Source organism: Anser anser (assembly GCF_964211835.1).
Source record: "Anser anser genome assembly, chromosome: 8".
In the NCBI taxonomy this organism is placed as follows: Eukaryota; Metazoa; Chordata; class Aves; order Anseriformes; family Anatidae; genus Anser; species Anser anser.
In genome coordinates, this window is record NC_139728.1 from 14925981 (window position 1) to 14951647 (window position 25667).

The 25667-nt window shown below is 40.9% G+C and overlaps 2 protein-coding genes across 7 annotated transcripts in view; one reads left to right on the forward strand and one right to left on the reverse strand.

The window, feature by feature from the left end:
• TPR (translocated promoter region, nuclear basket protein) overlaps window positions 1-17824 on the forward strand; it is a 45819-nt gene extending 27995 nt beyond the window's left edge. The window contains exons 36-51 of one of the 3 annotated variants that reach the window (XM_083847062.1): window positions 564-772; window positions 1083-1355; window positions 2142-2290; window positions 3132-3215; window positions 4463-4663; window positions 6001-6132; window positions 6636-6726; window positions 7205-7389; window positions 8227-8295; window positions 9387-9478; window positions 10113-10219; window positions 12114-12209; window positions 12842-12998; window positions 14334-14452; window positions 15019-15117; window positions 16134-17824. In XM_083847062.1, the coding sequence (XP_083703188.1) occupies window positions 564-772; window positions 1083-1355; window positions 2142-2290; window positions 3132-3215; window positions 4463-4663; window positions 6001-6132; window positions 6636-6726; window positions 7205-7389; window positions 8227-8295; window positions 9387-9478; window positions 10113-10219; window positions 12114-12209; window positions 12842-12998; window positions 14334-14452; window positions 15019-15117; window positions 16134-16189 (2119 nt within the window). In that variant the 3' untranslated portion in view covers window positions 16190-17824. Of the gene's footprint in view, window positions 1-563; window positions 773-1082; window positions 1356-2141; window positions 2291-3131; window positions 3216-4462; window positions 4664-6000; window positions 6133-6635; window positions 6727-7204; window positions 7390-8226; window positions 8296-9383; window positions 9479-10112; window positions 10220-12113; window positions 12210-12841; window positions 12999-14333; window positions 14453-15018; window positions 15118-16133 lie in introns of all 3 variants that reach the window. The other 2 variants (XM_083847063.1, XM_083847061.1) reach the window with 2 other exon arrangements.
• The window catches only part of PRG4 (proteoglycan 4), a 40989-nt gene continuing 31698 nt past the window's right edge, over window positions 16377-25667 (reverse strand). For 3 of the 4 annotated variants that reach the window (XM_083847066.1, XM_083847064.1, XM_083847067.1), the window contains 6 exons: window positions 21097-25077; window positions 19952-20041; window positions 19572-19711; window positions 18854-19010; window positions 17830-18009; window positions 16377-17616 (listed from right to left, as the gene is read on the reverse strand). In XM_083847066.1, the coding sequence (XP_083703192.1) occupies window positions 17369-17616; window positions 17830-18009; window positions 18854-19010; window positions 19572-19711; window positions 19952-20041; window positions 21097-25077 (4796 nt within the window). In that variant the 3' untranslated portion in view covers window positions 16377-17368. The remainder of the gene's footprint in view (window positions 17617-17829; window positions 18010-18853; window positions 19011-19571; window positions 19712-19951; window positions 20042-21096; window positions 25078-25667) is intronic. The other variant, XM_083847065.1, reaches the window with a different exon arrangement.

Genomic DNA, 25667 nt, shown 5'->3' on the forward strand with positions numbered 1-25667 from the left:
CTAAATAGATGGCAACTAACAGATAAAATTGTCAAATGAAAAAGCAACCAACCTCTAAAATGGAGATTATTACTGTATTACTAAGTTTAGAGAACCAGTTCCCTTTTAATTTTTATAACAGCATTCATTTAAACCAAGGCTGTGATGTTTAAAAATGCCATTTTAAAATTTGGCTGATCTTTGTCTCAACCAAGACTTTATGTTGCTCTGTATTGAGTGAGCCAGTTAGTTTTAGTTTAAGATATATTACTAACTATACGAAAGACCCAGCGCAGCTTATGTTATGAGCTATGCACTGCTCCTTTTGATCTGCTTACGGTTTTGTAGTTGATTAACCTTGAAGAAATCTGTCAAACCTTTAAGCTGGACAAAATGCTGCTAATGGTATAGTGGGTCACTTTTTTTAAACTATTAGCAAATTTTGGAAGACATATCATTATGTCTTTGCAGGTTTTTAAATTCAAAACCTTTAAAAATGACTATGGTTATGATAATGTATTTAAACTTGATATTTTAAAATCTGCTTTTAAATGTGTGCTACCATCATGAATCCTGTCTTTCAGTGCTAGCACTTCAGATCCACCAACAGCGAATATTAAGCCAACACCAGTTGTGTCAACTCCGAGTAAAGTGACTGCTGCAGCAATAGCTGGGAATAAGTCTACTCCAAGAGCTAGTATCCGTCCAATGGTTACTCCTGCTACAGTCACTAATCCTACCACTACTCCAACTGCCACAGTTATGCCTACAACACAGGTGGAGACTCAGGAAGGTGAGCATTTTAGGGTAGTACAGGGTTCTACAGTAAACATAAATGGTACTTTTCCCTTGAAATCTCATTAATTATTAGTTTAAAGATACTTGAAGGTACTTTCATTGTCCCTGCATCTCTTTAAATACTGTCCTTTTTAAGGCAACAGAAATGTTCATAAGTTCTCAATTCCTAAAGACAGGTGTAAGAAGCAATGTTAACTGAATCTAGGAAACATTGAGTTTGACTGTTCAGGGCATTCTGAAGTGGAGAATGTGAACTGTGCTAGATAATACGAAGTCAGTTGAATGTGCTACTGTTTGCCTTTCAGCTATGCAATCAGAAGGACCCGTGGAGCACGTTCCTGTCTTTGGAAGCACTAGTGGGTCTGTGCGTTCCACCAGCCCTAATGTTCAGACATCTCTCTCTCAGCCCATCTTGACTGTTCAGCAGCAGACTCAAGCGACTGCTTTTGTGCAGCCCACTCAGCAAAGTCATCCTCAGATTGAGCCCGCTAATCAGGAGCCATCCCCTACCATTGTAGAAGTTGTACAGAGCTCTCAAATAGAGAGGCCCTCCACTTCTACAGCAGTGTTTGGCACAGGTTGGTTTCATTTTATAGGCCTACCTTTTTGAATCATTGATTTTAAGTAGCTCTACTGTCAAAACAGGCCTAGCTTCAGAAAAAGAATTTGCTTGTGATTTTTTTTCCTCTTAGTTTACTGCAAATTTTACAAATTTTTACAAGTAGGCTCCTTTCTTGAACATTCCAAAATGCTACTCCTGAAATTCTGATGTCACCACATTCCTTAAAGATAAAAATTCATGTATTTATCTATCCAGAGTGGTGTTGGGGTTTAACACATTAAACCCTTCTGCTCCTGTTTCCACCATGCTGTTGGAGCAAGGTTAATTTTAGGAGTCATTAGTAAACTATGTAAGCTGGAATATGAAATATAGAGAACACTAATGCTACTCAGTGTGGCGCGTTGTGTGTCTGTTTGCTGCACACAGTGTAGAATTTGGTTTAGAATACATATTTCACAAAACAGACTTCTGTAAACTGCTTTTTTTATTTTCCAGGCTGATACTCTGTTAACTCTTAGGTGCCCTTGTCAGAAGCAAAAATGTTGGAAAAAGTATTTTAACTATAATCCTGAGAATCTTATATTGGGGTTCAATTAGGGAGTGAATATGGATCCAAAAACATAAGGCTTGTAACCACAGAGGCTGATATTTTCACGATGTAGGAGACAGCAAAATGAAATTGATTCTGTTATCATTCAGTGCAGAAAAAGAGGTGGTCTTCCAGAGTAAAATACCAAACCTTTTGATTTTCTGCTTCCTACATTTGTAGTTCTCCTTCAAGTAACTGAGAGGTTCTTCTAAGTTTCAGCTACCCCGAGTTCTTCTCTGTCTAAACGTCCACGAGAGGAAGAGGAGGATAACACTGTGGAAAACTCTGAACAAATTTCGGAGGAGACAGTGGATGTACCTCTTCCAAAGAAAATGAGAAACATGCAGAGAGTTGGTCCTGAGGTTTGTAGGAACATAGAATGCTACTACTTAATCTGCCACTTTGGTTGATTTTAATGGGAAGAGGAAGTGTGTTACTTCAAAGCAAGTCATTTAATTTTTGACATGACTCTTTCTTCTGTCAAAAAAGAAAGCAAGTACGTTTGGGTATCATAAAAGGCAGAGGTTGTTGCGGTTGCAATGGCAGATTCAAATCTTGGCTGTAGTGTGTATGGAGAGAGGAGGCCATATTCTAGCATTGAAGAGGAAGAATTTAGAATATTTTTAAATGTGGTCTAGAAGGTCATTATCTACAGTCATTCTGCCAAGGAAGCAAAGACGAGAAGTTTCATGGAAAAGCTTAGAGAAGATGCATGTGAAATACTGCGTGAGGGAGTCGGGATATCCTGCATGAGGGAGTCGGGATATCCTGGAAAAATGGATTGAACTTGAGATACCTCACAGCAGACAACTCATGAAAAATATTAAGGAAGACAAAGGCACTTCATTAACTGTGTAGGAAACAGATGTTGCATAATGTAGAAGGGCAAGATTGTAAGAAGATTATCACTGAATTTGCTCAGAGGATGAAGACGGAGTGGGAGACTTCAAGGTTTCTTTCCTGGTTCTGAAAAGTTTTAGAGATGTAGAAGAGAATAGGTCCAGTAGACTGGAATGGGAAAACTGTATTTCTTCAGGTGCTAGATAAAAACAGAGCTAAAGGAGAACAATAAGCGTTATCCATTATCTTTGTGGGAAAAGATAAACTTTATATAAAATAATAATAATGATCTCTGCTATGTTAAAGAATCAAACTTTAGGATTAATGATGTGTTTTAAATGTGAAAAATATATGGTCTTTCAGGAGGAAGTGACAGCAGAAGAGAGCACCGATGGTGAGGTAGAAGCTCAAACATACAATCAAGACTCACAGGACTCAATTGGAGAAGTAAGCATATTTGAAAAGAAGAAAGTTATAATTTCAGCAAAAATAAGCTTTTTTTTTTTTTTCAAACAATGTTTTTGAAAGAAATTTCAAATCAGGTCTTGCAGATTTTCAATAGAAAGCAGTTAAAACCATTTTAAGTTTAAACTTCCTACGTTCAAGGATAGATATTAAATTTTTATTGCACTCAGCATATACCTATATAAGTAGCTGTGGGAATGTTAATGGAGCTTTGCAATTTTGAATGTAATTTAATGTGGTTTAGAAATCCGAGTATCTTTATACCAATTCGATGTTGTGAAACTGAGACGTAGAGATTAAATGTGTCACAGTCTTAAAACAGAATTTGAATTTTCATTTCTTCATTTACTCCTTTGCTTTCTGGCTTTAATTTTAGAGAAAGATTTCGCAAATCCTTGAGCAAGCTTAGCGTTAGATGGGTCACGGTGTGTTAAACAACAAACAAAAATACTAAAATAAAAGCAACTTAAAATGCACGTTGTAGCAGAGTTAGCAAAGCCAAATACGAGTGAAAAACGTGTATTTAATCTCCTTTCTCTTCAGAAACATGTACAAATTATGGTAATTTTCTAACTTAGAAAAGCCTCATATAGAGTTGTAGAATCTATTTCATATAAGTAGTAGTGGATATTGAGTCTTTAGTGAGGCATTTTCCCTCAATAACCTTTATATATTTAGATGTTTATCCCCCCACTAAGTCCTGGCTGTGTGCCGTCTGTTCCACAAGTATCTTTAAACTTTCTTTAAAAGTTCTAGTACTTGATGTGCTTATTTTAAATTCTGCTGCTTTACAGCAGAATTTGCAATATTATAGTGACACATTGTTTGGAAAATAGCAAAATCTAGTTACCTTACCTGAACCAGAAGTCCTGAATGCTACAAAAAGTATATGTTAGAGTCCTAATTTCTCTTTCATTTTTTGAGAGGCTTTTTTTCCTTGATGCATTTTTTTTTAATAGCATTTCTGGTCATTTTTGTCAGATTCAGTTCAACTGTTTTGAACATACATTTGTGCTGAATGAAAAGAGAACAATTTGATAACTCTGGCTATCATGCGAGTTGCTTTACTGTTCCTCCAGACTGAAAGAACTCTAAAACAGCAGCTCAGAGTTGATGCTCAGAAGAGAAATGGTTATTCCTTGATCCTGGGGAGACTTTTAGTTGTCTGTATTTGATTGTCATATGCTACATTTTGTTTTCTTTTTATTATTTGCTTTTATCTTTTACAGGGTGTTACACAGGGAGAGTACACTCCCATGGAGGATAGTGAAGAAACTTCTCAGTCTATCCCAATAGATCTTGGACCTCTTCAGTCAGATCAACAAAATACTTCTTCATCTCAGGATGGTCAGTCCAAGAGAGATGATGTAATTGTGATTGACAGTGATGATGAAGATGATGATGATGAAGAAAATGAAGGCGAGCAGGAAGTATGTATACCATAGAATAACTTTATTTATTTAATATTTATTTATTTGCTGTACTTACATTTGATGAAAGATAAAATTGTAAAGCTCATCTTGCACAATCAGTATAATTAAGAACATCCTTTTGGCTGTATAAGTATTGTCTGGACTTCTGTAGCCTGGACTTAGTGTCTCAAAGACACTTGCTAATTCCACTTGATTTTTTGAAGTTGTAAAATTCCACAATGCCTCTGAGTTCCAAAATGAGATCCCACCCCCGCCCTGCCCTTAGCCAAGCCAGCCTCATGCCCTCTTTGCTTCACTTCAGACACATGGGAATTGCCTGCTCCTGCATTGCTTACAGGTGGCTAGCATTTGTGGACCTCAGCAGATCTCACTAACTAGTTCCTTGAGCAATCTACAGTCTGCTCTCCCCAAATCCAGGGTAGTAGCTTTGCTGATAGTTTTTCTTGAATCACCAAAGGATTTTAAATTCAACCATTTCATGATTGCTGTGGCTAAGGCAGCCACCAATCATCACTTCACCCACAAGATCATCTCTATTCACAAACAACAGATTGAGGTAGGCAGCTTTCATAGTTGGCTCCTTGAGTCCCTCTGTCAAATTTATCTTCAGTGTGCTTTAGGAATTTCCTGGCCCTGTTGATGTCTGCTCTATGATAATCCCAGTTAATATCTGGGAAGTTGAAATAACTTGTAAGGACAAGGGCAACTGATTAAAAGATTTTCCCTAATACCTTTTATTGATGTTGTCATCGTGACTGGGTCATCTATAGCAGACACCCATCATCTGCTCTATTAGCTTTCCCCCTAATCCTGACCAGTGGATCTCAACCATGTCATCCCCAACTACAAATGCTGTACAGTCCAACCCATTCCATAGAGTGCTGCTCCTCCACCTCACCTGCCCTGTCTGTCTCTCCTGAAGTGTCTGTAACTGTCCATCATGGTATACCAGCCACAGGACTCTTCCCACCAAGTCTTTTTTCCCCTCCAAGTTGAGTCTATTTTGCTTGTGACTGTAATCAGTAAGTGAACTTCCTGTCTTTGTCTTGCTCCTTGAGCTTTTCTATCTTATTTTGTGCCTCTCTCCTGTTGAAGAGAGGGAGTGAGAGAGCAGCTGGGCGGGTATATGGCAGCCAGCTGAGGTCAGCCTACAACAGCAATTGAAAAATACATACATCCACTCTATGAACAATGAACACTAAATATCTTCAGAAGTAGTTCCACAAACAAAGGGGGTCTCTGTACCATGAAGTGAAGCTTACCGCTGGGCTATGTGAAGTGTTTCTGCTGCTCTTTCAGTGTTTCCCTAAGGGATTTTTACGGTACTATTGCAGGATTATGAAGATGAGGAAGAGGAAGATGAGGATGATGATGAAGACACAGGAATGGGGGATGAAGGTGATGATAGTAATGAAGGAACTGGTAGTGCTGATGGGAATGATGGGTACGAAGCAGATGATGCTGAGGTGAGATTTATGCCTTTTTATAGTCTGCTAAATTACTTGGAAGAAATTGGTGGTGTAATGCATTTGGAAGTATTTGAATACTTGAAAGTCATTTATCCCAGAAAATTGAGGTTGCTAGGAGGTGTAGTAATTTCTGTTATAACTGAACTTTTCACAAGAAAAATCAACTTTGAATGTGTAAGACAGAATGAAAATGCAAAGTGTAAGAGCCAGCATCAAAAAATGTGGATGCCAAGTTAGTGAGGCAGTTTCTTCAAAAGCTGGATATTTCATTGTCTGTTATTAAATGATGATGACCATGTTGTTCACATTTGTGTATGCACAGATACTCAAAAATTTTGAAATTTCGTACAGTTGCATACATGTACGTAACTTCATAGGTATATACAGGAATATTTTAAGATTTCATATATGTGACTTTTTTTACTTTCTGAATGCTTATATATTCTTTTTACAGCCAGAGGGTGTTTGGTGCTAGATCACATTATGTTTGTTGGTTTTAGGGTGCTGATGGTACAGATCCTGGAACAGAAACTGAGGAGAGCCTGGGAGGAGGTGAAAGCAACCAGAGGGCAGCAGATTCTCAAAACAGTGGTATGGTTGATTCATGTTTATTCAAAATCTGTCTGTAAAGGGGAAAATGTAGAAATCGTTTTGCATGTGTTAAAAATTGCTCTTAAGGATGTACGGCAAAGTGCTAATGACCATTTTAACCTGAAATGTAGATTCCATTGAAATGTTCTCTTCCAGATACATTCTGCATTCCTTTGATAACCCTGCAGCCTCTGGTTGCTGTGGAAACTGCTGTGGATGGCTCAGGAGATTAATCCCTTCAATCCGAATCAGTGTTTGAATAGTCAATAGCTTGTTTTGGTGCTAGTGTTGGCTTAGCTGGCACAAGTCCCCTTTCAAAGGATTTGAAGTAACAGTATTGTGCTGTCCCCACTTCTGCAAGAGTAAAAATGTCCATTTTAATGTGGTAACAGAATTTGAAGATCTACCTTAATTTTTTTCTCAATTAAAAATATTTGGAGGGCATAAATTTACTGCTCCATATTTCCGTATGTTTTAGGTGAGGGGAGTACAAGTGCTGCGGAGTCCACTTTTCCTCATGAAAGTTCAAGAGAACAGCAACCATCATCTGCCTCAGAGAGACAGGCCCCTCGACCCCCCCAGTCACCACGCAGACCACCACATCCATTGCCTCCACGATTAACTATTCATGCTCCTCCTCAAGAACTGGGTCCTCCAGTACAGGTATAAAATAGCCCTAGCAGTTCAGAAGAACTGTATGATTTCTTCTAAATGAAGTCTAAGTATTCTGCATATTGTAAAAATAGATCACATCTATTTAGCATCCTGAAAATGGAAGCTGATCAAAATGACTTAACATGTCTCATTCTACAGATTATCACTGGAGAGGGAACATTGAAAGCGGTAAAGCACTTGTATCTTGAAATGATTATACCAATGTTATTTATTAATGCGGGCTGATATTTCCACTATTTAAAAAAAACTGTTCTTAAACACCTTGTAACTCAGACTAGTAGGGATTTTTATTAGTCTCTGCCCCAATGCAGACCGGGCAAAGGAAAGTTGCTATTTGTTTTCTAAGCTAAACCTTTCAACAAGAGGATCTGACTGATGATTATGTTTTGACATAGACCTATAGATTTTGTAAATGAAAATGTCACAACCTGGATTTTGCAAAAAAAAAAAAAAAAAAAATCTAACTATGGAACTGTACTTTACCATTAACTTGTTCTGTGGCTCAGGGCCATGAAATTTCTGTGCTGAAATTTTTTGTCCTCAGTAGAAAGTAAAATAAAATAGTAATGTTGCTTACCCAGGATTTAAACCTACATGCTTCTCTTTCATGGTTAGGCCAGGCAGCATATGTGAGCTGTTGTGTATCTGCTGCCATGATCTATTCTTTAAAAAGGTATGATGGTGTACTGAGCAGTGTTCTATACTGAAATACAATTGTTATGCTCTTGCTTATGTAGCCACTGTACTTGGCTCTGATTGAACAACTCTGTGCTGTTAGAATTCCAGGGAAGCATTCACAGTACGTTTTTTCTCTTTACTATAAAGAGAATCCAGATGACTCGAAGACAGTCAGTGGGACGTGGACTTCAGCTAACTCCTGGTATAGGTGGGATGGTAAGTGTATGAAAGTCTACTACTACTAACCTTTTTGAGGGAATTCATAACTCAGACATCTTCAGGAAAAAAAAATGTAGCTACTGGGGTCAGGAGTGAGATGGATTCTTGCAAGTAATATCTCAGCGCTGTTAGTTTATATATTAATTATGGAATGCAAGTACTAGAAAAGTTTGGTTGAGAAAAAAGGTGTTGAACTGATTTTGTCCATGTCAGATTTAATTACTTGTTTTTAGAATCAGTCTTAAGTGGATATATTATTTGAAAAGTGTTTTCAGCCTCATACTAAAGGAGCAATGCTAATTCACGTATGACTTCTGACTGTCTCTTTCAACTAATTTTGACCCCTTTATCTAATTTCAACCATATTTGACAGAACAAATACAAGTTCTTTGAGGGTGGGGAGAGATTGACTGTGATAAAAAAGTATACTTTCTGCGATCAAAGGCATCAGCTCAGTATATTTTTATTCTGCTTGCGTTGCATGTACCTGGCATTCAATTTCTGCTTGGAACTGGCCTAACCACCTGTTTTTTCGCCTAGACAATAATTGAGCATATGGAAGGGAGCTTGGGTATTTCAGAAAGGTTTGAAAAGATACGGACAAGGAGATGAAGAGAACGCTTCATGGATTGGGAACGGATGAGGAAAGAGGGAGTGGAGGTGTCTGGCTTTGTAGGTAGTGTAGGAACAAAAGATACAAATTGATTCACATTGTGAAAAATCCCATAATGCAGGTATATTAACTAAGACACATAATTCCTATGTATTTATGAATGAGTCACCTCAGGATTCCTTTGTAGTCGACACTTTTGGCAGGGTTTTCTCTTGAAGCAGATGTCTACAAATCCTTTAAATGTTGGGTGTCATGGATATGTGGTGGGTTTTTTTTGTGTGTGTGTCACTTGTAAGGGCAACCTATATAAGCGGCCCAGATTTAGATGTCTGAAGTGACATAAAACTTGTGTTACAGTTAAATCTGTCTTTGTTTTGCTCAACAATGTGGAAAAAGCAAACAAACCCTTAACTTGGCTTGGTAGGAACTGGAAGTACATTGTAGGCTCTCATATCAGTCTCTTTTTTTCCAGCAGCAGCATTTCTTTGATGATGAGGACAGAACAGTTCCAAGCACACCAACTCTAGTAGTTCCACATCGTACAGATGGGTTTGCTGAAGCAATTCAGTAAGTAGATGTAAAAAAATGAGTAGAATTATGACATATATTTTTTCCTCTTGTCGTTGAAATGAAAATAAATTCAAGCAAAATGAATTTCTAATGGGAGTAACATGCTATGATGTATACAAGATGACTAATCTCATCTTGATTAAGTAAACATTGAAGCATGTATTATGAAACTTAACAGCAAATTAGGAGGCAGGTCACCTCCAATATTTGTTTCCCTCAGCCCCCATACTAATATTCTAACAATTAGTAACAAATGGTGGATAATTTTGTGTTACATGTGCTACTGACCAGTAAAAGTAGCACAAGTTCACCTCCATTTTTGGATTTGGGATGGTTCTGCACATGTCTACTAATCCACTTAAAATTGTGAGGATTCATCACATGAATAAGGAAATAATATTCTGTTCAGGACTCTTTTACTGCTTTTTATTGCTTTTGGATGCAGTCCAGATAAGTTTGAGAAACTAATCACTATTGAATTAGTAGTAGTTTAGCTTTCTTTTGATGATTACTATTAATTCATTTTGTCTCACGCATAAGTTGTTCTCTTGTTTTGTTTAGAAAATTCTTTTTTTTTCCTGATCATTGGAAGCTGCAGAATTCTTTTAAATTAAAATCTTTATTTTCATAGTTCCCCTCAGGTAGCTGGAGTTCCTCGATTCAGATTTGGACCCCCTGAAGATATGCCACAAACTAGTTCAAGTCACTCTGACCTTGGTCAGCTTGCATCACAAGGAGGTAAATAATTTTTATACTTCTTCCTCCATGGTTCTTTGAGTTTAAAAAAAAAAAAAAAAAGTTCAGCCATTTAAAATGCAATTCTCCTTTGGGTGCATGTGGAATGTGGGAACCTCTGACTCCTAAATAATTGTCAGCAGAAAGATTAATGGTAAAATGAAAAGGTGTTTCCTTCAAGATGCTAGACTTCTATTTTTATTATGGTTTAAAAAGTAGAATACTTCTGTGGCTGAGAGACAGGCTTGTGAACTGAAGAAACATAGCTGCAGTTTTATGCAGGACAAATTGCCTGCTGGTCACCAGACACTTATTTTAACGAGAACTGAAATATTGCAGGACTGGCTTTTTACTGTACTTTTCCTGTTGACATAAGCTTTTTTTTTTCAGTAAAATCACATAATCAGAATATCCTGAGTTGGAGGGGACCCACAAGGGTAATTGAGTCTAACTCCTGGCTCCACACAGGACCACCCAAAAACCAGACACTGTGTCTGAGAGCGTTGTCCAAACGCTTCTTGAGCTCCAGCAGCTCGGTTCCCAGACTACTGGAACTGGGGAACCTGTTCCAGTGCCCGACCACCTCTGGGTGCAGAACCTTTCCCTAACACCCGGCCTGACCCTCCCCTGTCCCAGCCCCATGCCGTTCCCTCGGGTCCTGTCGCTGTCCCCAGAGAGCAGAGCTCAGTGCCTGCCCCTCTGCTCCCCTCGTGAGGGAGCTGCAGGCCGCCATTAGGCCTGCCCTCAGCCTGCTCTGCTCTGGGCTGTAAAAAACAAATGACCTTACTACTCCTCAGATGTCTTGCCCTCTAGATCCTTCATCATCTTTGCAGCCCTCCTGTGGATATTCTAACGGTTTCAGGTCATTCTGATGTTGTGGTGCCCAAAGCTGCACCCAGTGCTCAAACTGAGGCTGTACCAGTGCAGGGCAGAGGGGTTGATTCCTTCCCTTGACCAGCTGGCGGTGCCATGCCTGAGGCACCCCAGCATGCAACTGGACCTTCCGACTGCCAGGGCGCACTTGACATGTATTCAGCTTGGTGTCAACCAGAACCCCCTTCCCTTTCTGCAGGGCTGCTCTCCAGCTTCTTGTCCCACAGTCTGTACCTACCCAGGGTTGCCTCAGCCCCAGTGCAGAAGCCAGCACTTGTTCTTGTTAAATGTCATATGGTTGGTGATTGCCCAGTCTCCTAATTTGTCAAGATCTTTTTGCAAGATCTCTCCACCCTCAGCAGCTCCTCCAAATTTAATATCATCTGTAAACTTAATTTGGATGCAGGACTTGAATACATACTGACCGTTTTTTTAAAACCATTAGAGAACTGGCACTAAAATGGAGCCCTGCAGAACCCCACTAGTGACTGTCTGCCAGCCTGATGCAACTCCCCTTACTATAACTCTTTGAGCCTGACCTGTCAGCCAGTTGTTTGCCCATCATATTATGTATTTGTCTAGCTGTTTGCTGGATGTTTTGTCCAGAAGGATATAAATAATAGGGGAAATCAGCAAATGCAAAGAAATCTTTGAGATATATTCTTACTTGTTGAGAGATGGCCAGGCAGTCTGTATTGTCTTTACTATTGTCCTGACTCAGTTTCTTTCCCCTGCATCCCTGTTAGCATGGAACAATATGCTATTGTTTGAAGAAAGCTGACAGCAAAATAATGGTGTAAGGAAAAAGACTAAATCAAAATTAGTAGTAGTATTTTCATCAAGCTTATACCTTTCAAGAAATTGTAATTAGTTATGACAGTAAGTCAAAACCATCTGTAATAACAAAAATCTCCATTCTTAAGAACCTATCACTGGATTCTGTCAGGTGTACAGAGAGAAGAAAGCAGTTAATCTGTTCTTTATCTGGCTATATAAGTTGTCACTACAACTTTGTGTATTGCAGGTTTAGGAATGTATGAAACCCCACTCTTCCTTGCTCACGAGGAAGAATCAGGTGGTCGTAGCGTTCCAACAACACCTTTACAAGTAGCAGCACCAGGTAAGTGGCAGGAAATTGGCAAGCTGAAGTAAAGGTTAGAAATTTCAGTTTTCCAGAAGGAAATTACCATAGAATTGTAGAATGGCTTGGGTTGGAAGGGACCCTAAAGATCATCTTGTTCCAACCCCCTGCCACGGGCAGGGATGCCACCACTAGATCAGGCTGCCCAGGGCCTCGTCCAGCCTGGCCTTGAACACCTCCAGGGATGGGGCATCCACAGCCTCTCTGGGCAACCTGTTCCAGTGCCTCAGCACCCTCTGAGTGAAGAATTTCCTCCTAACACCTCATCTAAATCTGCCCTTTTAGTTTAAAACCATTCCCACTTGTCCTATCATCTGAGTAAGCAAAAAGTCACCCTCCGTCTTTCTTATAAGCCCCATTTAAGTATTGAAAAGCTCCAGTAAGGTCACCTGGAGCTTTCTCTTTTCCAGGCCAAACAGCCCCATCTCTCTCAGACTTTCTTGCTAGGAGAGGTGCTTCAGCCTCTGATCATTTTTGTGGGAATTATAATTAGTTATATACTGTCAGGAGCATTTCAGTAGCTCTATTCTTTATGGGCTTAAGATTTCCATAGATTTTCTTTAGGAAGTCGAAGCTAACTCTGTGTTTACTGAACTACCTTTCCTGTACAGTTACAGTTTTTACTGAAAGTACCTCAGCTGATGCTTCAGAGCATGCTTCTCAGTCTGTTCCAATGGTTACAACATCTACTGGCAATCTGTCCACCACTACAGAGGCTGGAGCTGGTGATGATGGGGATGAAGTTTTTGCAGAGGCAGAATCTGAAGGGTAAGCTGTACCTTCATTGTTTGACTTGAATTCATATTAGTTTTAATTCTAACGATCATTTAATTTTAACTATGCCTATGATCCATTAAGTTTCCATTTAACCTGTTCCGGTACAAAGGTCAGTCCACCAGGCTTTAGTAATTTTGCTTAGTAAAGTACTGTGACCTTTTCATGTGAAAACAGAGCTTTTCTTCTGCTAATTTAACATAGCTAATACTTGTCACTTTAAAGATATTTTCCCCATTTGTTCAGAATACAGAGGGCTCCATTGTAGTCAAATACAGATGGTAAAGGCCCCAGTTTGAATGAATAAAGGTTAAAGCATTGCTAGTTGTCAGTAGATAAAATCACTCCTAACGAGTTCAGAAGCTGTTCAGTTAAGCCAGTGCAAGTATTAAAGCCAGCGCACAAGGGAGAGGAATTAGTGGTTTTTAAAAATGGGACAGACAAATGTCTTTGTCTCCTACCTTGCCATTGCAGTTTTTGTATTTATAATAATTACTGTATTATGTGTTATGACCAAATATATTATAAATCTAAAAGGGCAAAGGCTATATTTTAATGTATATTTTACTTTTTCTTGATGCAGCACCAACCTGCATCACCATAGTCTGTCTGCGTGTTTGAGTAGCAAGGGCTGAGGATGGATTTTTTGATGTTAAGATCACATTGTTTCCTACAAAACATAGACATGTTAGACATAAATCCATGTAGGAATTAAATGGTTCACAGGATAGTGCTTGTAGTTCAGAAAAGGCATTTTCCGCATCTTAGGCGTTTCAGTTGTCTTCTAACATTTTATTTATATATGTTTACATTTAAGTTGATTATTAAATTAAATGTATACCAAAATGCAAGCTGTATTTAAACTAAATGGAATGTTTAATTATCCTTTTCTCTTCCATCCTCATATTGCTTTTTTTTTTTGTCTTTTGAAGACAGAGTCCAAAAAATTTAGATATTGCACCACTGAGTGGATGTCCATCAGCCTTACCCTTCCCCCATCTAAACGTGCATACAACTATCATGTTCTGGTTTTAGTCGTTGTTATTAAATAGTTTCTATAACTTTCTCTGAGAGGTGATTAATATGTTAGATGTGCATGTGGAGTTGGGCTAACAAGGAAATTATATCACTGTTTTTCTAAAAGCCAGATAAACCTGTTATAATTAAGTGGGGCAGGGAAAGCTGAAGAAAACATGAAAATTTCTGGGAAAGGATGTTTGGAAAGGAATCTTTCTGCTCTAAAATAATGCTTTCTTTCCCTGAGTTTTTTTGTCAGTGTGAATACAATCATCTCTCTTCTCCCCATCCTAACCCCCTGCCCCCTTCTAGAATTACTTCAGAAGCTGGCCTAGAAATTGATAGCCAGCAAGAAGAAGAATCTGTTCAAGCATCTGATGAGTCAGATCTTCCTTCTACTAGTCAAGATCCTCCCTCTAGTTCATCTGCAGGTACTGGTTAATTGCTGTAAACAACTATTTCATTAAGTGTAGGAACTTCTTTGGACTAGCTGCTGCTGCACATATACAACACAAGCTATCAACTCTTACTTAGAATAAGAACATGTTTAGATGCCTTTAGTCTTGATGGCAAATCATTTTTACTTGGACCACAGTAACTACAGTAATCCATAGTAAGAATAATGCTTCAAGGAGCAAGAGTTACTGCTGATACCTCAATGATGCATGAGTCTCATCAGTCTATCAACTGTTACATTTGATGTCAGATTTAAAATAGTTTTCAATTAAATTGTCAGAGAATATAAGTAAATGACTTTTCAATAAGTAAATGACTGTTCAGTTACCGATTTACCAGCTAGTGCAGATAATGAATGAAATGCCACACTTCATTTGTTCTGAGGCTTTTATTTATATCAGAAGTGTCAATGAAATAGTGCTCACCTTCATAATTTTAAGGTAAATTCAAGCCCATAACATGTATCAAGTCATGTAAACATTAACAGTGCAAAACCACGCCAGAAAAAGACGTTCTTTTCTGTATTTCCACCTCTTCACAGACACAAGTAGTAACCAGCCTAAGCCATTTCGACGTGTTAGACTTCAGCCACCAACATTAAGAACCGGAGTTCGTGGCCGTCAGTTCAACAGACAGAGGGGTAAGCATGGTTGCTCAAATTCAGGCTCCTTTTTTCTTTCAAACCAATTTTTATTGCTTTCTTCTTTGCTGACCATATATGCAGTACCTTATATGCTTGTGTTTGCTTGTAAGACACTGAATAATACAGCATCCGTGCCCTAGCTTTCAGTATGTTGCCCTAAAAGCTCTGTAGGTTTTTTTTAGTATATTAGTCTGAGCATTTTTGTCATAGGCAAACTTTTCCTGTGGCACTTGCTTTATCAATGGAAAGAAAGTGAATGGCACTATAGACCTTACAAATTTAACTTATTAGACCTTACCAAAATTTTAAATGAAGCTTTAAAAATAAATACTAGGATATAAGATTATAAATCTTTGTTTTTAAGCTTATATGTCAGTTTCCTGTTTGGCACACAAGGAGTTCCAGTTATCTCACCATGTCTTATGCTGATTTTATTTTTTTTAATTATTTTTTTTTAAAAAGGAATTTAAGTAAGCATTACAGTTACTTTTTTAATCAATGTCGTGTTAAACCAGGAAAATAAATTGTTTGCAATTCCTGTATTCAGAAAAATCTTTATATCAATTGTAATCAGTTTAGCATTATCTTAACATTCCATAAGACTTGACATGAGTATTGAAATATATGTATTTGTTAAACTAAAAAGTGAAAGAAAAAACAGTGAGGAGGATGACCTAGGATAGAGTTCCACTATGTTGTATCACCATTTCTTTATTAAGTACAAGGAGGCGGTTAACTGATTTCAAATAGGGCATGAGCCCTGTACGTGTTCTTTTGGCGCAGAGCCTGAGACAGGATCACAAGTCAACAACATTCTGTTAAATGACAGAAGCATAAGGTATCCATATCACTAGGGTCTAGGGGAGGAAGAAGGAGATTGAATTTTACCAGAAAGGAAGTGTTCCACTGCAGTAGAAATTCTTTACAGATGGATGAGTATCATGTGTACTAATGTTTGATTAAAAGGGTGAAAAGGATTTCTCTTAATGCATTTGTTTTCTTTCCCAACACAGGTGTAACTCATGCAATGGGAGGCAGAGGAGGCCTGAACAGAGGCAATATTAGTTAAATGATCTGTAAAGTAATTACAGTTGTGTATACGAATGTGCCAGTTTGCCTGTGGTTGCTTTAGTGTAATGAAGCCAGAGCTTAAAGCAGCATTTTATACTTAGATTTGTGTGCACACACTTCAATGTTTTTATTAATAAAATCAGACAAACTGTCAAAATTCAAATGGCATCTTTTTTTAAAAAATCCTCTGCTCTGCATCACTTTTCAGGACAGTTATACCAGTCTTTGGATACAGTCTTTCCTGTGAGAGCGGTAACAGGTCTTGCTATTCTTTTGCCCACGTCCAAACTGTAGTACCGATCTGAAATGAAGATATGTCAAAATTAAATTCCAGAAGCTACATTTAGTATACAGAAAGAATCTTGAAATTAAAGCCTGCCTTTTAATTTCATTTATGGATTAATAGCAGATTTTCATTCCACATGTATATATGGAATTGAGAGGCTATAAAAATCCATTTTTGGCCTCAACTGTTTGATCTGTTCTTCTTTGTGTTCAGCTTAGTTTTACAATACTGCTAATAAATAAATCTGCTGCAAGAACAGGGAGTAGAGAAGATTACACTTCTACTGCTACAACACAAATAGTTTCAAGAATTTAGAAATCAAACAAACTAAAAACAATCCTGCACTACTGTAAACACAAGAATGCTGTGGTCCATGAGTAGCCAATGTTAAGGTTATACAATTATCATACTGGCAGAGACTTACTTTAGTATCCTGTATTTGGATAGTCTAGTATTTGAGCTTTTTTTTCCCTGAATAATCAAGAAAATTCTAAATGCTTTTAGCTGAGCCTGGCTAGAGGGAAAGGATCTACCTAATGTGGAATTAGAAATAGTTATTTCCTGGGAAATTACATGGTTTGTGTTGCTCCCTATATTTTTGTTGTTGTTGTTTGGTCAGAAATGTAGTTCCGTGGAAGCCAGTGAAAAATCTTTTGATGTATAATGGTCCAAGGATCTCATTCTATCATTAATATGATTGTGTATGTAGTTGTCAGCTTTTTTGTCATTTTATAAACCTGTACTCTTATGGCAATGCATGCCATAAAGGGCTAGTCTGAATGATTGTACTGCTCTGCTACTAGCTGTCCTGTAACTCGATTTTGAACAGAAACATCTCCATTACAGGCAACAGTTTATTTCTCAGAACTGCTTAATAGTACTTGCTTAAAATTAGCATTGCAGACTCACAAGTGGTAACTTTGCTTTAGAAATCTCATAGGTACATGGCCTTCTTTCTTTCTTATCACTGAGCCTTTTGGAATACAGAGTAACTTTCATTAGCTCTAACTTACTGTAAGAGAAGGCGTAATAATCATAGCCATCTGGCTTATTGTAGTTGGGTACTGATATAGTTGAATGAATTACTTTGGGGAGCCCTCTCCAGTAGGCAGTCATTTTGACTTCCTTACGCAGAACTCCTGCAAGCAAAAGAAAGTGTCACATTTAGAAAGTGTCACAGCATGACTGACAAAAGCTGTCATCTGCTTATACAATCTACAGCAAGCAAGAATCATCAGCTTGAAAAAAAGTAAAGTACGATGTTAGGGAAATAAAAATGTAACAAAGTTGTGATTCAGAGACTACTCAGATTAAAATAATTGTATAAAAGAAACTTAATAAACATAAGATACCGGATTGATATGGATTGATTCTGACAGTCTGAATAACAGTTGGCAATCCTACTGCACGTTGAAAGCGTCTCCTTATTACAAGTCTTGGGACAAAAGCTGGGTATCTTATGGTAATGCGGGCTTTCCTTTGGCACTTCTTGGCTGGCTCTTGTCTGTATACATACTGTTGCATGTTACCATCTAAAAGAGACATTAGTGTAATTAAAAAAAATAAAAAAGCTAAATCCGAGATCACAGTATCATCAATATCACAGGCAGGAAGTCAATAACATCATTTTAATATGTCTACAGCTGTCTAATGCTGTTGCAACCTGCAGCTTTTTCTATGCATTCCTACATTTTGCAATGCAAAAGCATTGCTCTCTAAATCCAATATATGCTTCTAAATGTAGCAATAACTCCTGCAGCCTCATTACATTTCCTGCAGTAAGTACAATTCCCGTGGAACTGCTTTTACTGCTGTCATACTTATTTATCAAGGAGGAGGCTAAGACCATAGCTTTGGGGTACACAAGGGAAAGGCTAGAGTCCAGAAAAAGATTTGCATTTCATTAACCTCAGCTTTTTTTGATTTAGATCATTCTTATGTTGACAGTGCATCATTCATATTAGGTAAGGAAATTACATTCACTTTAAGCATGAAATGAGAAATAGTTAGCAATAGAAAGAACAGAGGGAGACTTCCAGGCATAGTTCTGAACTAATAAGGTTATTTAAAGTCTTTCCATCTCAGATTAATTTGAGATTGAAAAAAAATTACCACCAGATAAAACTTACCTTAATGTTTGTTTGCTAAGATCATGTCCCTTATGGTCTGGTCTATTTTAAAAAGCACTTTAACATTCTAATACATTTTTTTAAAGTTTCAGGCTATGTTTTGACTACCTAGTGTCCTATTACATCACTTAGACATATTTTGTTCAAAACAGACACCTATCAGTCAAGAGAAACAGTGTTTTATTCCTCACTAATGCAATTCAAGCACCTTTTGATCATCTGTGAACTTTTGAATTACAAGACATACCTCTTTTGATAAAATAAACTGATTCTGGTCTGCTGTTGTATCTTGCCACAGGGAGCGCTGCTACCATTTTCCCACTTAACCCTGCGAATCCATTTGCAAGAGGTTTGGGATAGCCTTTGTCCATCACACCATTCGTGAAACGCCAGTATAGGTTACCCTAGTGGTTTAAGCAAAAGATGAGCTTCAGAGGAAATTCATTTATGGTAACTGAGCTTCAATACAGACATTAAAATTAATTGTAATGCTAGCATTTTGATAACTACCACATAGAACTGGCTGGAACTGTTCCTATGTCCACTAAAAACAAGCTATAACAACATCACAAAATATCTTCTTCAGTCTTTTAACTGTGCCTTTGAGTACGGGAAGAGTCTTGGAAATGAACTGTAATAACGGTTACTAAACAAAGCAATAATCAGATTTTAAAGGTTTTGTTGTGTTTTTTTTTTTTTAACTATTGCTCATACTGATATGATCAGTTAGTCTGTCAGTAACCAATTACAGGGAGAAAACACTGGATTAAGTCTATTTGAGAAGCACAATGCCAAGGCAGTGGAGGTGGGGCTGGGGAAGGGATATGTTTCAGTTCACTCACTCAATTCTAAGTGTGAAAATGCTGCTTATTCTATAAAACGAGCAATGTGGCCTCGGAGCACAGGGCTGCACTGAGCTGCTATGCAGCAGGATGACATTTCAAAGCCTCTCTGCTCTTCCCCACCTTGATGAAGAAGGTCTTCCCGTCGCAGTTGCACCGGGAGAAGACGGTGTCGATGGGGGACGGGATGCCCCAGCCCTCGCTGATCCGGCGGGGGTTGGTGGTCGGCGGGCTCCTGCCATTCAGCAGCCAGTAGTAGTGACCTGCGGGCGGGAGGGGACAGCAGCCCACACAGTGAGACACGTGGGCGGACAGACCGACGGACACAGGGAGAAAAGCGGAGAAAAGCGTTGGAAAGCAGGATGCCCCTGTGTTGCCTCTCCTCACGGTCCTGCCTGAGGACCTTGTTCCTCACGCCTCCACCCTGAGGCCGCCATGTGGCAGCCTGGGAGGCAGGCCGGGACCAGTGAAGGCCGGGGCAGAGGGCTGCGGGACCGACATACCTCGGAAGACAGCCAGGGTACCATTGGGCAGGGCTACCATGCTGTCCGCCGGCTTCCCGCTGCACAGGTCCTTCTCGTCAGTCTTGTCCACTGCAAAACAGCATAGTTCAGATTAGTTTTTGTTTGTTTTTAAACAAAAAGGGCATTGCCTCCCCCTGCCCACATGAAGCAGCACTGGCCGCATTTAAATGGGATTTTCGTGTGTAGGATGGTGTTCAGGGCTCTCCTCAGGTCTGTCTGAGGTTTTTCATACAAAAGGCTTAATTGTTCATTCAAGATATATTGTTAAAAAGTTTAACTCTCATGATTTGTTCTGAGGAGCATAAGACTAGCTGTTTATATAACTAGGTACAGCTATTGTCATTTATTGTTTACCTTATGTAATTCATAAAAATATCTATAAATGCATCATCTGCTGTCTCATATTTAATTTCTTCATGCTTACGGATGTTTACTCATTCCTCCAAGCTTCTGTAGCAGGTTTCCCCTCCTTCATTCTTAATGGATTTACATTTATTTTCAGTTGAATGTAAAGGAAGGATATGTTTCTGACAAAAATCCAAATATTTTCAATCTATCTAGAAGACCCCTTTTTTGTTTTTGCAAATCATCTGTCAAAACATGAATGAAAAAATGCCCAAGAACCTCGTGGGCTGTATCTTAATATATAATCAATAGTGAGGACATGAAAAAAGTTGTGGCAAAAAGCACAGAGAAAGAATATAAGGAAAAGCTTTCTTGTTTTTCTTATGAGCTCACAAAATCCCAGGTTAGGTACTATAACTAATAGTGGGTATTCAGCCTGATGCTCTAATGGTGTTTTCATGAGACTTAGAAATTTATCTTGTTTTTCCTTTTTCTGTTGTTTTTGTTTGCATCTGCCATGGTATTTACAGCAAACATTTTTCAGCAGGACCAGTTGCTGAAATGAGATCATGCTATAAATGAGGTGGAGAATTTCAGTAACAACACAACTGAAAATTAAGGTACCAGTGTTCGGGATGCTGACGGCTGCATCACCACAGTCACAGTTAACCACCAAGATAGGTGCGCCTCCTTCTGACGCTGGATAGAAAGGTCTTGCACATCCTTCACTTGAGGTTTTGTTGCGCTCCCAGTTTTTGTACCTACTGGAATACACTTACCTTGTGTTTCTCCAGGTAGAACTGGCATGTCCACAGTTTGTATTAAAGGCTTGTTTATCTCAGGCTCTTCTTTTACTGGCACGGTTTCAGGGTTGGCTGGATGAGGCTCATCACGTGTGTCAGTAACCTCCTGGAAATGTATATCTGGCTTGGATGTCCCTCTAGAAACAATAAACATTTCTTCTATTGTATCTTTTTTATCTGTTGTAGTTCTCTCTCTGATAACTGTAGTTTCCTCTTTCTTGTCAAGACTAGGGGTCTTTTCAGTGGCATCTTCTAGTTCTTTTTCAGTTGTGTAGCTAGTTTCATCAGTGAGGGTAGTTACCTCTTTTTTACCAGCTGTTGTTGTCTCTTTAGTGGTAATTACGCACTCATTAGGTGCTGCTGCTACAGTCTGTTTATTCTCTGTAGTTGTACCACTTTTAGTTGTTGTCACAATCTCCCTGGTTTTAGGAGCTGAATCTGTTTTGGCAGTTGTTGGCAGCATGGTGGGCTTGCGCACGGGAGTTGTAGCTGCTGGTGTTGTTACAATCACGGTACCCACCGGACGTTCTTCTTCCTTAGCTGTTGGTGCTAAAATCTCTCTCGGTTTGGGAGTTTTGTCTTGGGTAGCTGGGATTGCTTCTTTTTCTGTAGCCACTGCAGTCTTTTTGTCTACAGTAGTTGCTTCTAATTCAGCTGCTGTAGTTACAACTTGTTTGGCTGCAGGAGTTATACTTGGAATATTGTCTGTACCTTCAGGAGAGTCATCAGCCATGGTAGGCTTCTTGGTTACAGTGGTTTTGTCTTTCCTACCTGCTGTTAAAATGTCTTTAAGCACAGTAGTTTTGTCTTTCTTGGGTGTTGTTATCTCTTTGTTCACTGTGGTTGTTTCCTTTTTAGTTGTTGTCTCTTTGGTTACAGGAGTTGTTACAGGTTTAGCTGTCGTTTTGTCATTTTTAACAGGTGTAGTTGCAGACTTCTCACCTGATGTAGTTGTGTCTGATTTAATGTTGAGGGGTGCAGGGGTACTGAATTCGACTTCAGGGATGGTGGGAGACTTTGTTGGTGACTTTGTGGCCAGAGGAGTTGTCTCTTTTGTTTTAGGGGTGGTAGGAGACTCAGCCTCAGTCATTGGTGCCTTGGTGGCTTTTGGGGTTTTCTTCGCAGCTTTGGGGGTCGTTGGAGCCTCAGTGGCTTGAGGGGTGGTGGAAGAGTCAGCCTTGGTTGTTGGAGCCTCCGTGGCTTGAGGGGTGGTGGAAGAGTCAGCCTTGGTTGTTGGAGCCTCCGTGGCTTTCGGGGTCATTGGAGCCTTGGTAACTTTTGGGGTTGTCTCCTTGGCTTTCGGGGTTGTTGGAGCCTCAGTGGCTTCAGGGGTTGTCTCTTCAACTTTGGGGGTCATTGGAGCCTCAGGGGCTTCAGGGATTGTCTCCTTGGCTTTGGGGGTTGTGGGAGAATCAGCCTTGGTTGTTGGAGCCTCAGTGGGTTTTGGAGATGTCTCCTCAGCTTTAGGGGTGGTTAGAGCCTTGGTGGCTTTTGTAGTTGTCTCCTTAGCTTTGGGGGTCATTGGAGCCTCAGTGGATTCAGGGGTTGTCTCTTTGGGTTTGGGAGTTGTTGGAGCCTCGGTGGCTTCAGGGGTTGTCTCCTCGGCTTTCGTAGTCGTTGGTGCCTCGGTGGCTTCAGGGGTTGTCTCCTCGGCTTTGGGGGTCGTTGGTGCCTCGGTGGCTTCAGGGGTTGTCTCCTCGGCTTTCGGAGTCGTTGGAGCCTCGGTGGCTTCAGGGGTTGTCTCCTCGGCTTTGGGGGTCGTTGGAGCCTCGGTGGCATCAGGGGTTGTCTCCTCGGCTTTCGGAGTCGTTGGAGCCTCAGTGGCTTCAGGGGTTGTCTCCTCGGCTTTCGGAGTCGTTGGTGCCTCTGTGGCTTCAGGGGTTGTCTCCTCGGCTTTGGGGGTCGTTGGTGCCTCTGTGGCTTCAGGGGTTGTCTCCACGGCTTTGGGAGTCGTTGGAGCCTTGGTGGCTTCAGGGGTTGTCTCCTCGGCTTTGGGGGTCGTTGGAGCCTCGGTGGCTTCAGGGGTTGTCTTCTCGGCTTTGGGGGTCGTTGGAGCCTCGGTGGCCTCAGGGGTTGTCTCCTCGGCTTTGGGGGTCGTTGGAGCCTCGGTGGCTTCAGGGGTTGTCTCCTCGGCTTTCGGAGTCGTTGGAGCCTCGGTGGCTTCAGGGGTTGTCTCCTCGGCTTTCGGAGTCGTTGGAGCCTCGGTGGCTTCAGGGGTTGTCTCCTCGGCTTTCGGAGTCGTTGGAGCCTCGGTGGCTTCAGGGGTTGTCTCCTCAGCTTTGGGGGTCGTTGGAGCCTCGGTGGCTTCAGGGGTTGTCTCCTCGGCTTTGGGGGTCGTTGGAGCTTCGGTGGCTTCAGGGGTTGTCTCCTCGGCTTTCGGAGTCGTTGGAGCCTCGGTGGCTTCAGGGGTTGTCTCCTTGGCGTTCGGAGTCGTTGGAGCCTCGGTGGCTTCAGGGGTTGTCTCCTCGGCTTTGGGAGTCGTTGGAGCCTCTGTGGCTTCAGGGGTTGTCTCCTCGGCTTTCGGAGTCGTTGGAGCCTCGGTGGCTTCAGGGGTTGTCTCCTCGGCTTTGGGGGTCGCTGGTGCCTCAGTGGCTTCAGGGGTTGTCTCCTCGGCTTTGGGGGTCGTTGGAGCCTCGGTGGCTTCAGGGGTTGTCTCCTCGGCTTTCGGAGTCGTTGGAGCCTCGGTGGCTTCAGGGGTTGTCTCCTCGGCTTTGGGGGTCGCTGGTGCCTCAGTGGCTTCAGGGGTTGTCTCCTCGGCTTTGGGGGTCGTTGGAGCCTCGGTGGCTTCAGGGGTTGTCTCCTCGGCTTTCGGAGTCGTTGGAGCTTCGGTGGCTTCAGGGGTTGTCTCCTCGGCTTTGGGGGTCGTTGGAGCCTCGGTGGCCTCAGGGGTTGTCTCCTCGGCTTTGGGGGTCGTTGCAGCCTCTGTGGCTTCAGGGGTTGTCTCCTCGGCTTTGGGGGTCGTTGGAGCCTCGGTGGCCTCAGGGGTTGTCTCTTCGGCTTTGGGGGTCGTTGGAGCCTCGGTGGCTTCAGGGGTTGTCTCCTCAGCTTTCGGAGTCGTTGGAGCCTCGGTGGCTTCAGGGGTTGTCTCCTCGGCTTTGGGGGTCGTTGGAGCCTCGGTGGCTTCTGGGGTTGTCTCCTCGGCTTTCGGAGTCGTTGGAGCCTCGGTGGCTTCAGGGGTTGTCTCCTCGGCTTTGGGGGTCGTTGGAGCCTCGGTGGCTTCAGGGATTGTCTCCTCAGCTTTGGGGGTCGTTGGAGCCTCTGTGGCCTCAGGGGTTGTCTCCTCGGCTTTGGGGGTCGTTGGAGCCTCTGTGGCTTCAGGGGTTGTCTCCTCAGCTTTCAGAGTCGTTGGAGCCTCGGTGGCTTCAGGGGTTGTCTCCTCGGCTTTGGGGGTCGTTGGAGCCTCGGTGGCTTCTGGGGTTGTCTCCTCGGCTTTCGGAGTCGTTGGAGCCTCGGTGGCTTCAGGGGTTGTCTCCTCGGCTTTGGGGGTCGTTGGAGCCTCGGTGGCTTCAGGGGTTGTCTCCTCGGCTTTGGGGGTGGTGAGAGAGTCTGCGTCAGTCGTTGGTGCTTCGGTGGCCTCAGGCGTCATCTCTTCAACTTTGGGTGTGGCTGGAGGGTCTGCTGTTGTCATTGGTTCTTCTGTAGCTTCAGGGGTTGTTTCTTCAGCTTTGGGACTGGCGGGAGAGTCTGCCTCAGTCGTGGGTTCCTCTGTGCCTTCAGGGGTTATCTCTTCCTCTATGGGTGTGATGGTAGGGTCTGCGTCAGTTGTTGGAGCCTCTGTGTCTTCAGGGGTTGTCTCTTCAACTTTGGAAGTTGTTGGTTTTGTGGTAATACTCGTGGTAGGTGTTAAACTAGGTTTTGGAGTAGATGGTTTAATTGTGGTTGCTATGACTGGTGATGTTGTATCAGGCTGTTTTGTAGTTGGAGGAGGACTGGTCACCATTTTTTCACTGCCCATATCTATGAGAAAAAAACACGTTAAGACATTAAAATTTAAATGCATGCACCTATTTTTTTTTTTTTTTTTAGTATGCTGATTAGAAGTAGCTACTTATCTTTTGAACAGCAGTATTATCTTGTTTTTGTGTCTTTGCTTAAAAAAAGAAAAAGCCTTACGTGTAAAGTTGCATTTTTTTAAATTTTTTGTGTGTGTGTGTATATAAATACATGGAAACCCAAGTTCAATTAGATAAATACCAGTTATGGACTTATGTAACTGCCAAAAGATATAAACATTAGAGATTCAGACTAACTTGGACTGTATATTTCCTTTGCCTTCCTGGGACTTCACAGCAGCCTAATAAATTTTAACTAATACCTTTGATTAACCTGTAGCACCTATGAACGCAGCAGAGCAGATTTTAATTCAGTGTTTGTATGTGAGACCACATAGTGTTTCTATCTTTTTCATGGAAGGGGAACCACCTTATATAGTTCTTCTAATAGGACACTTCCCTTCCCAGTTTGTACTTTTGATTTGTTCCTTTGGCCATAATTATAATAAAGCCTGCACCTGTGACCTGGACTTGAAGGAGAGGATTAATGAAACA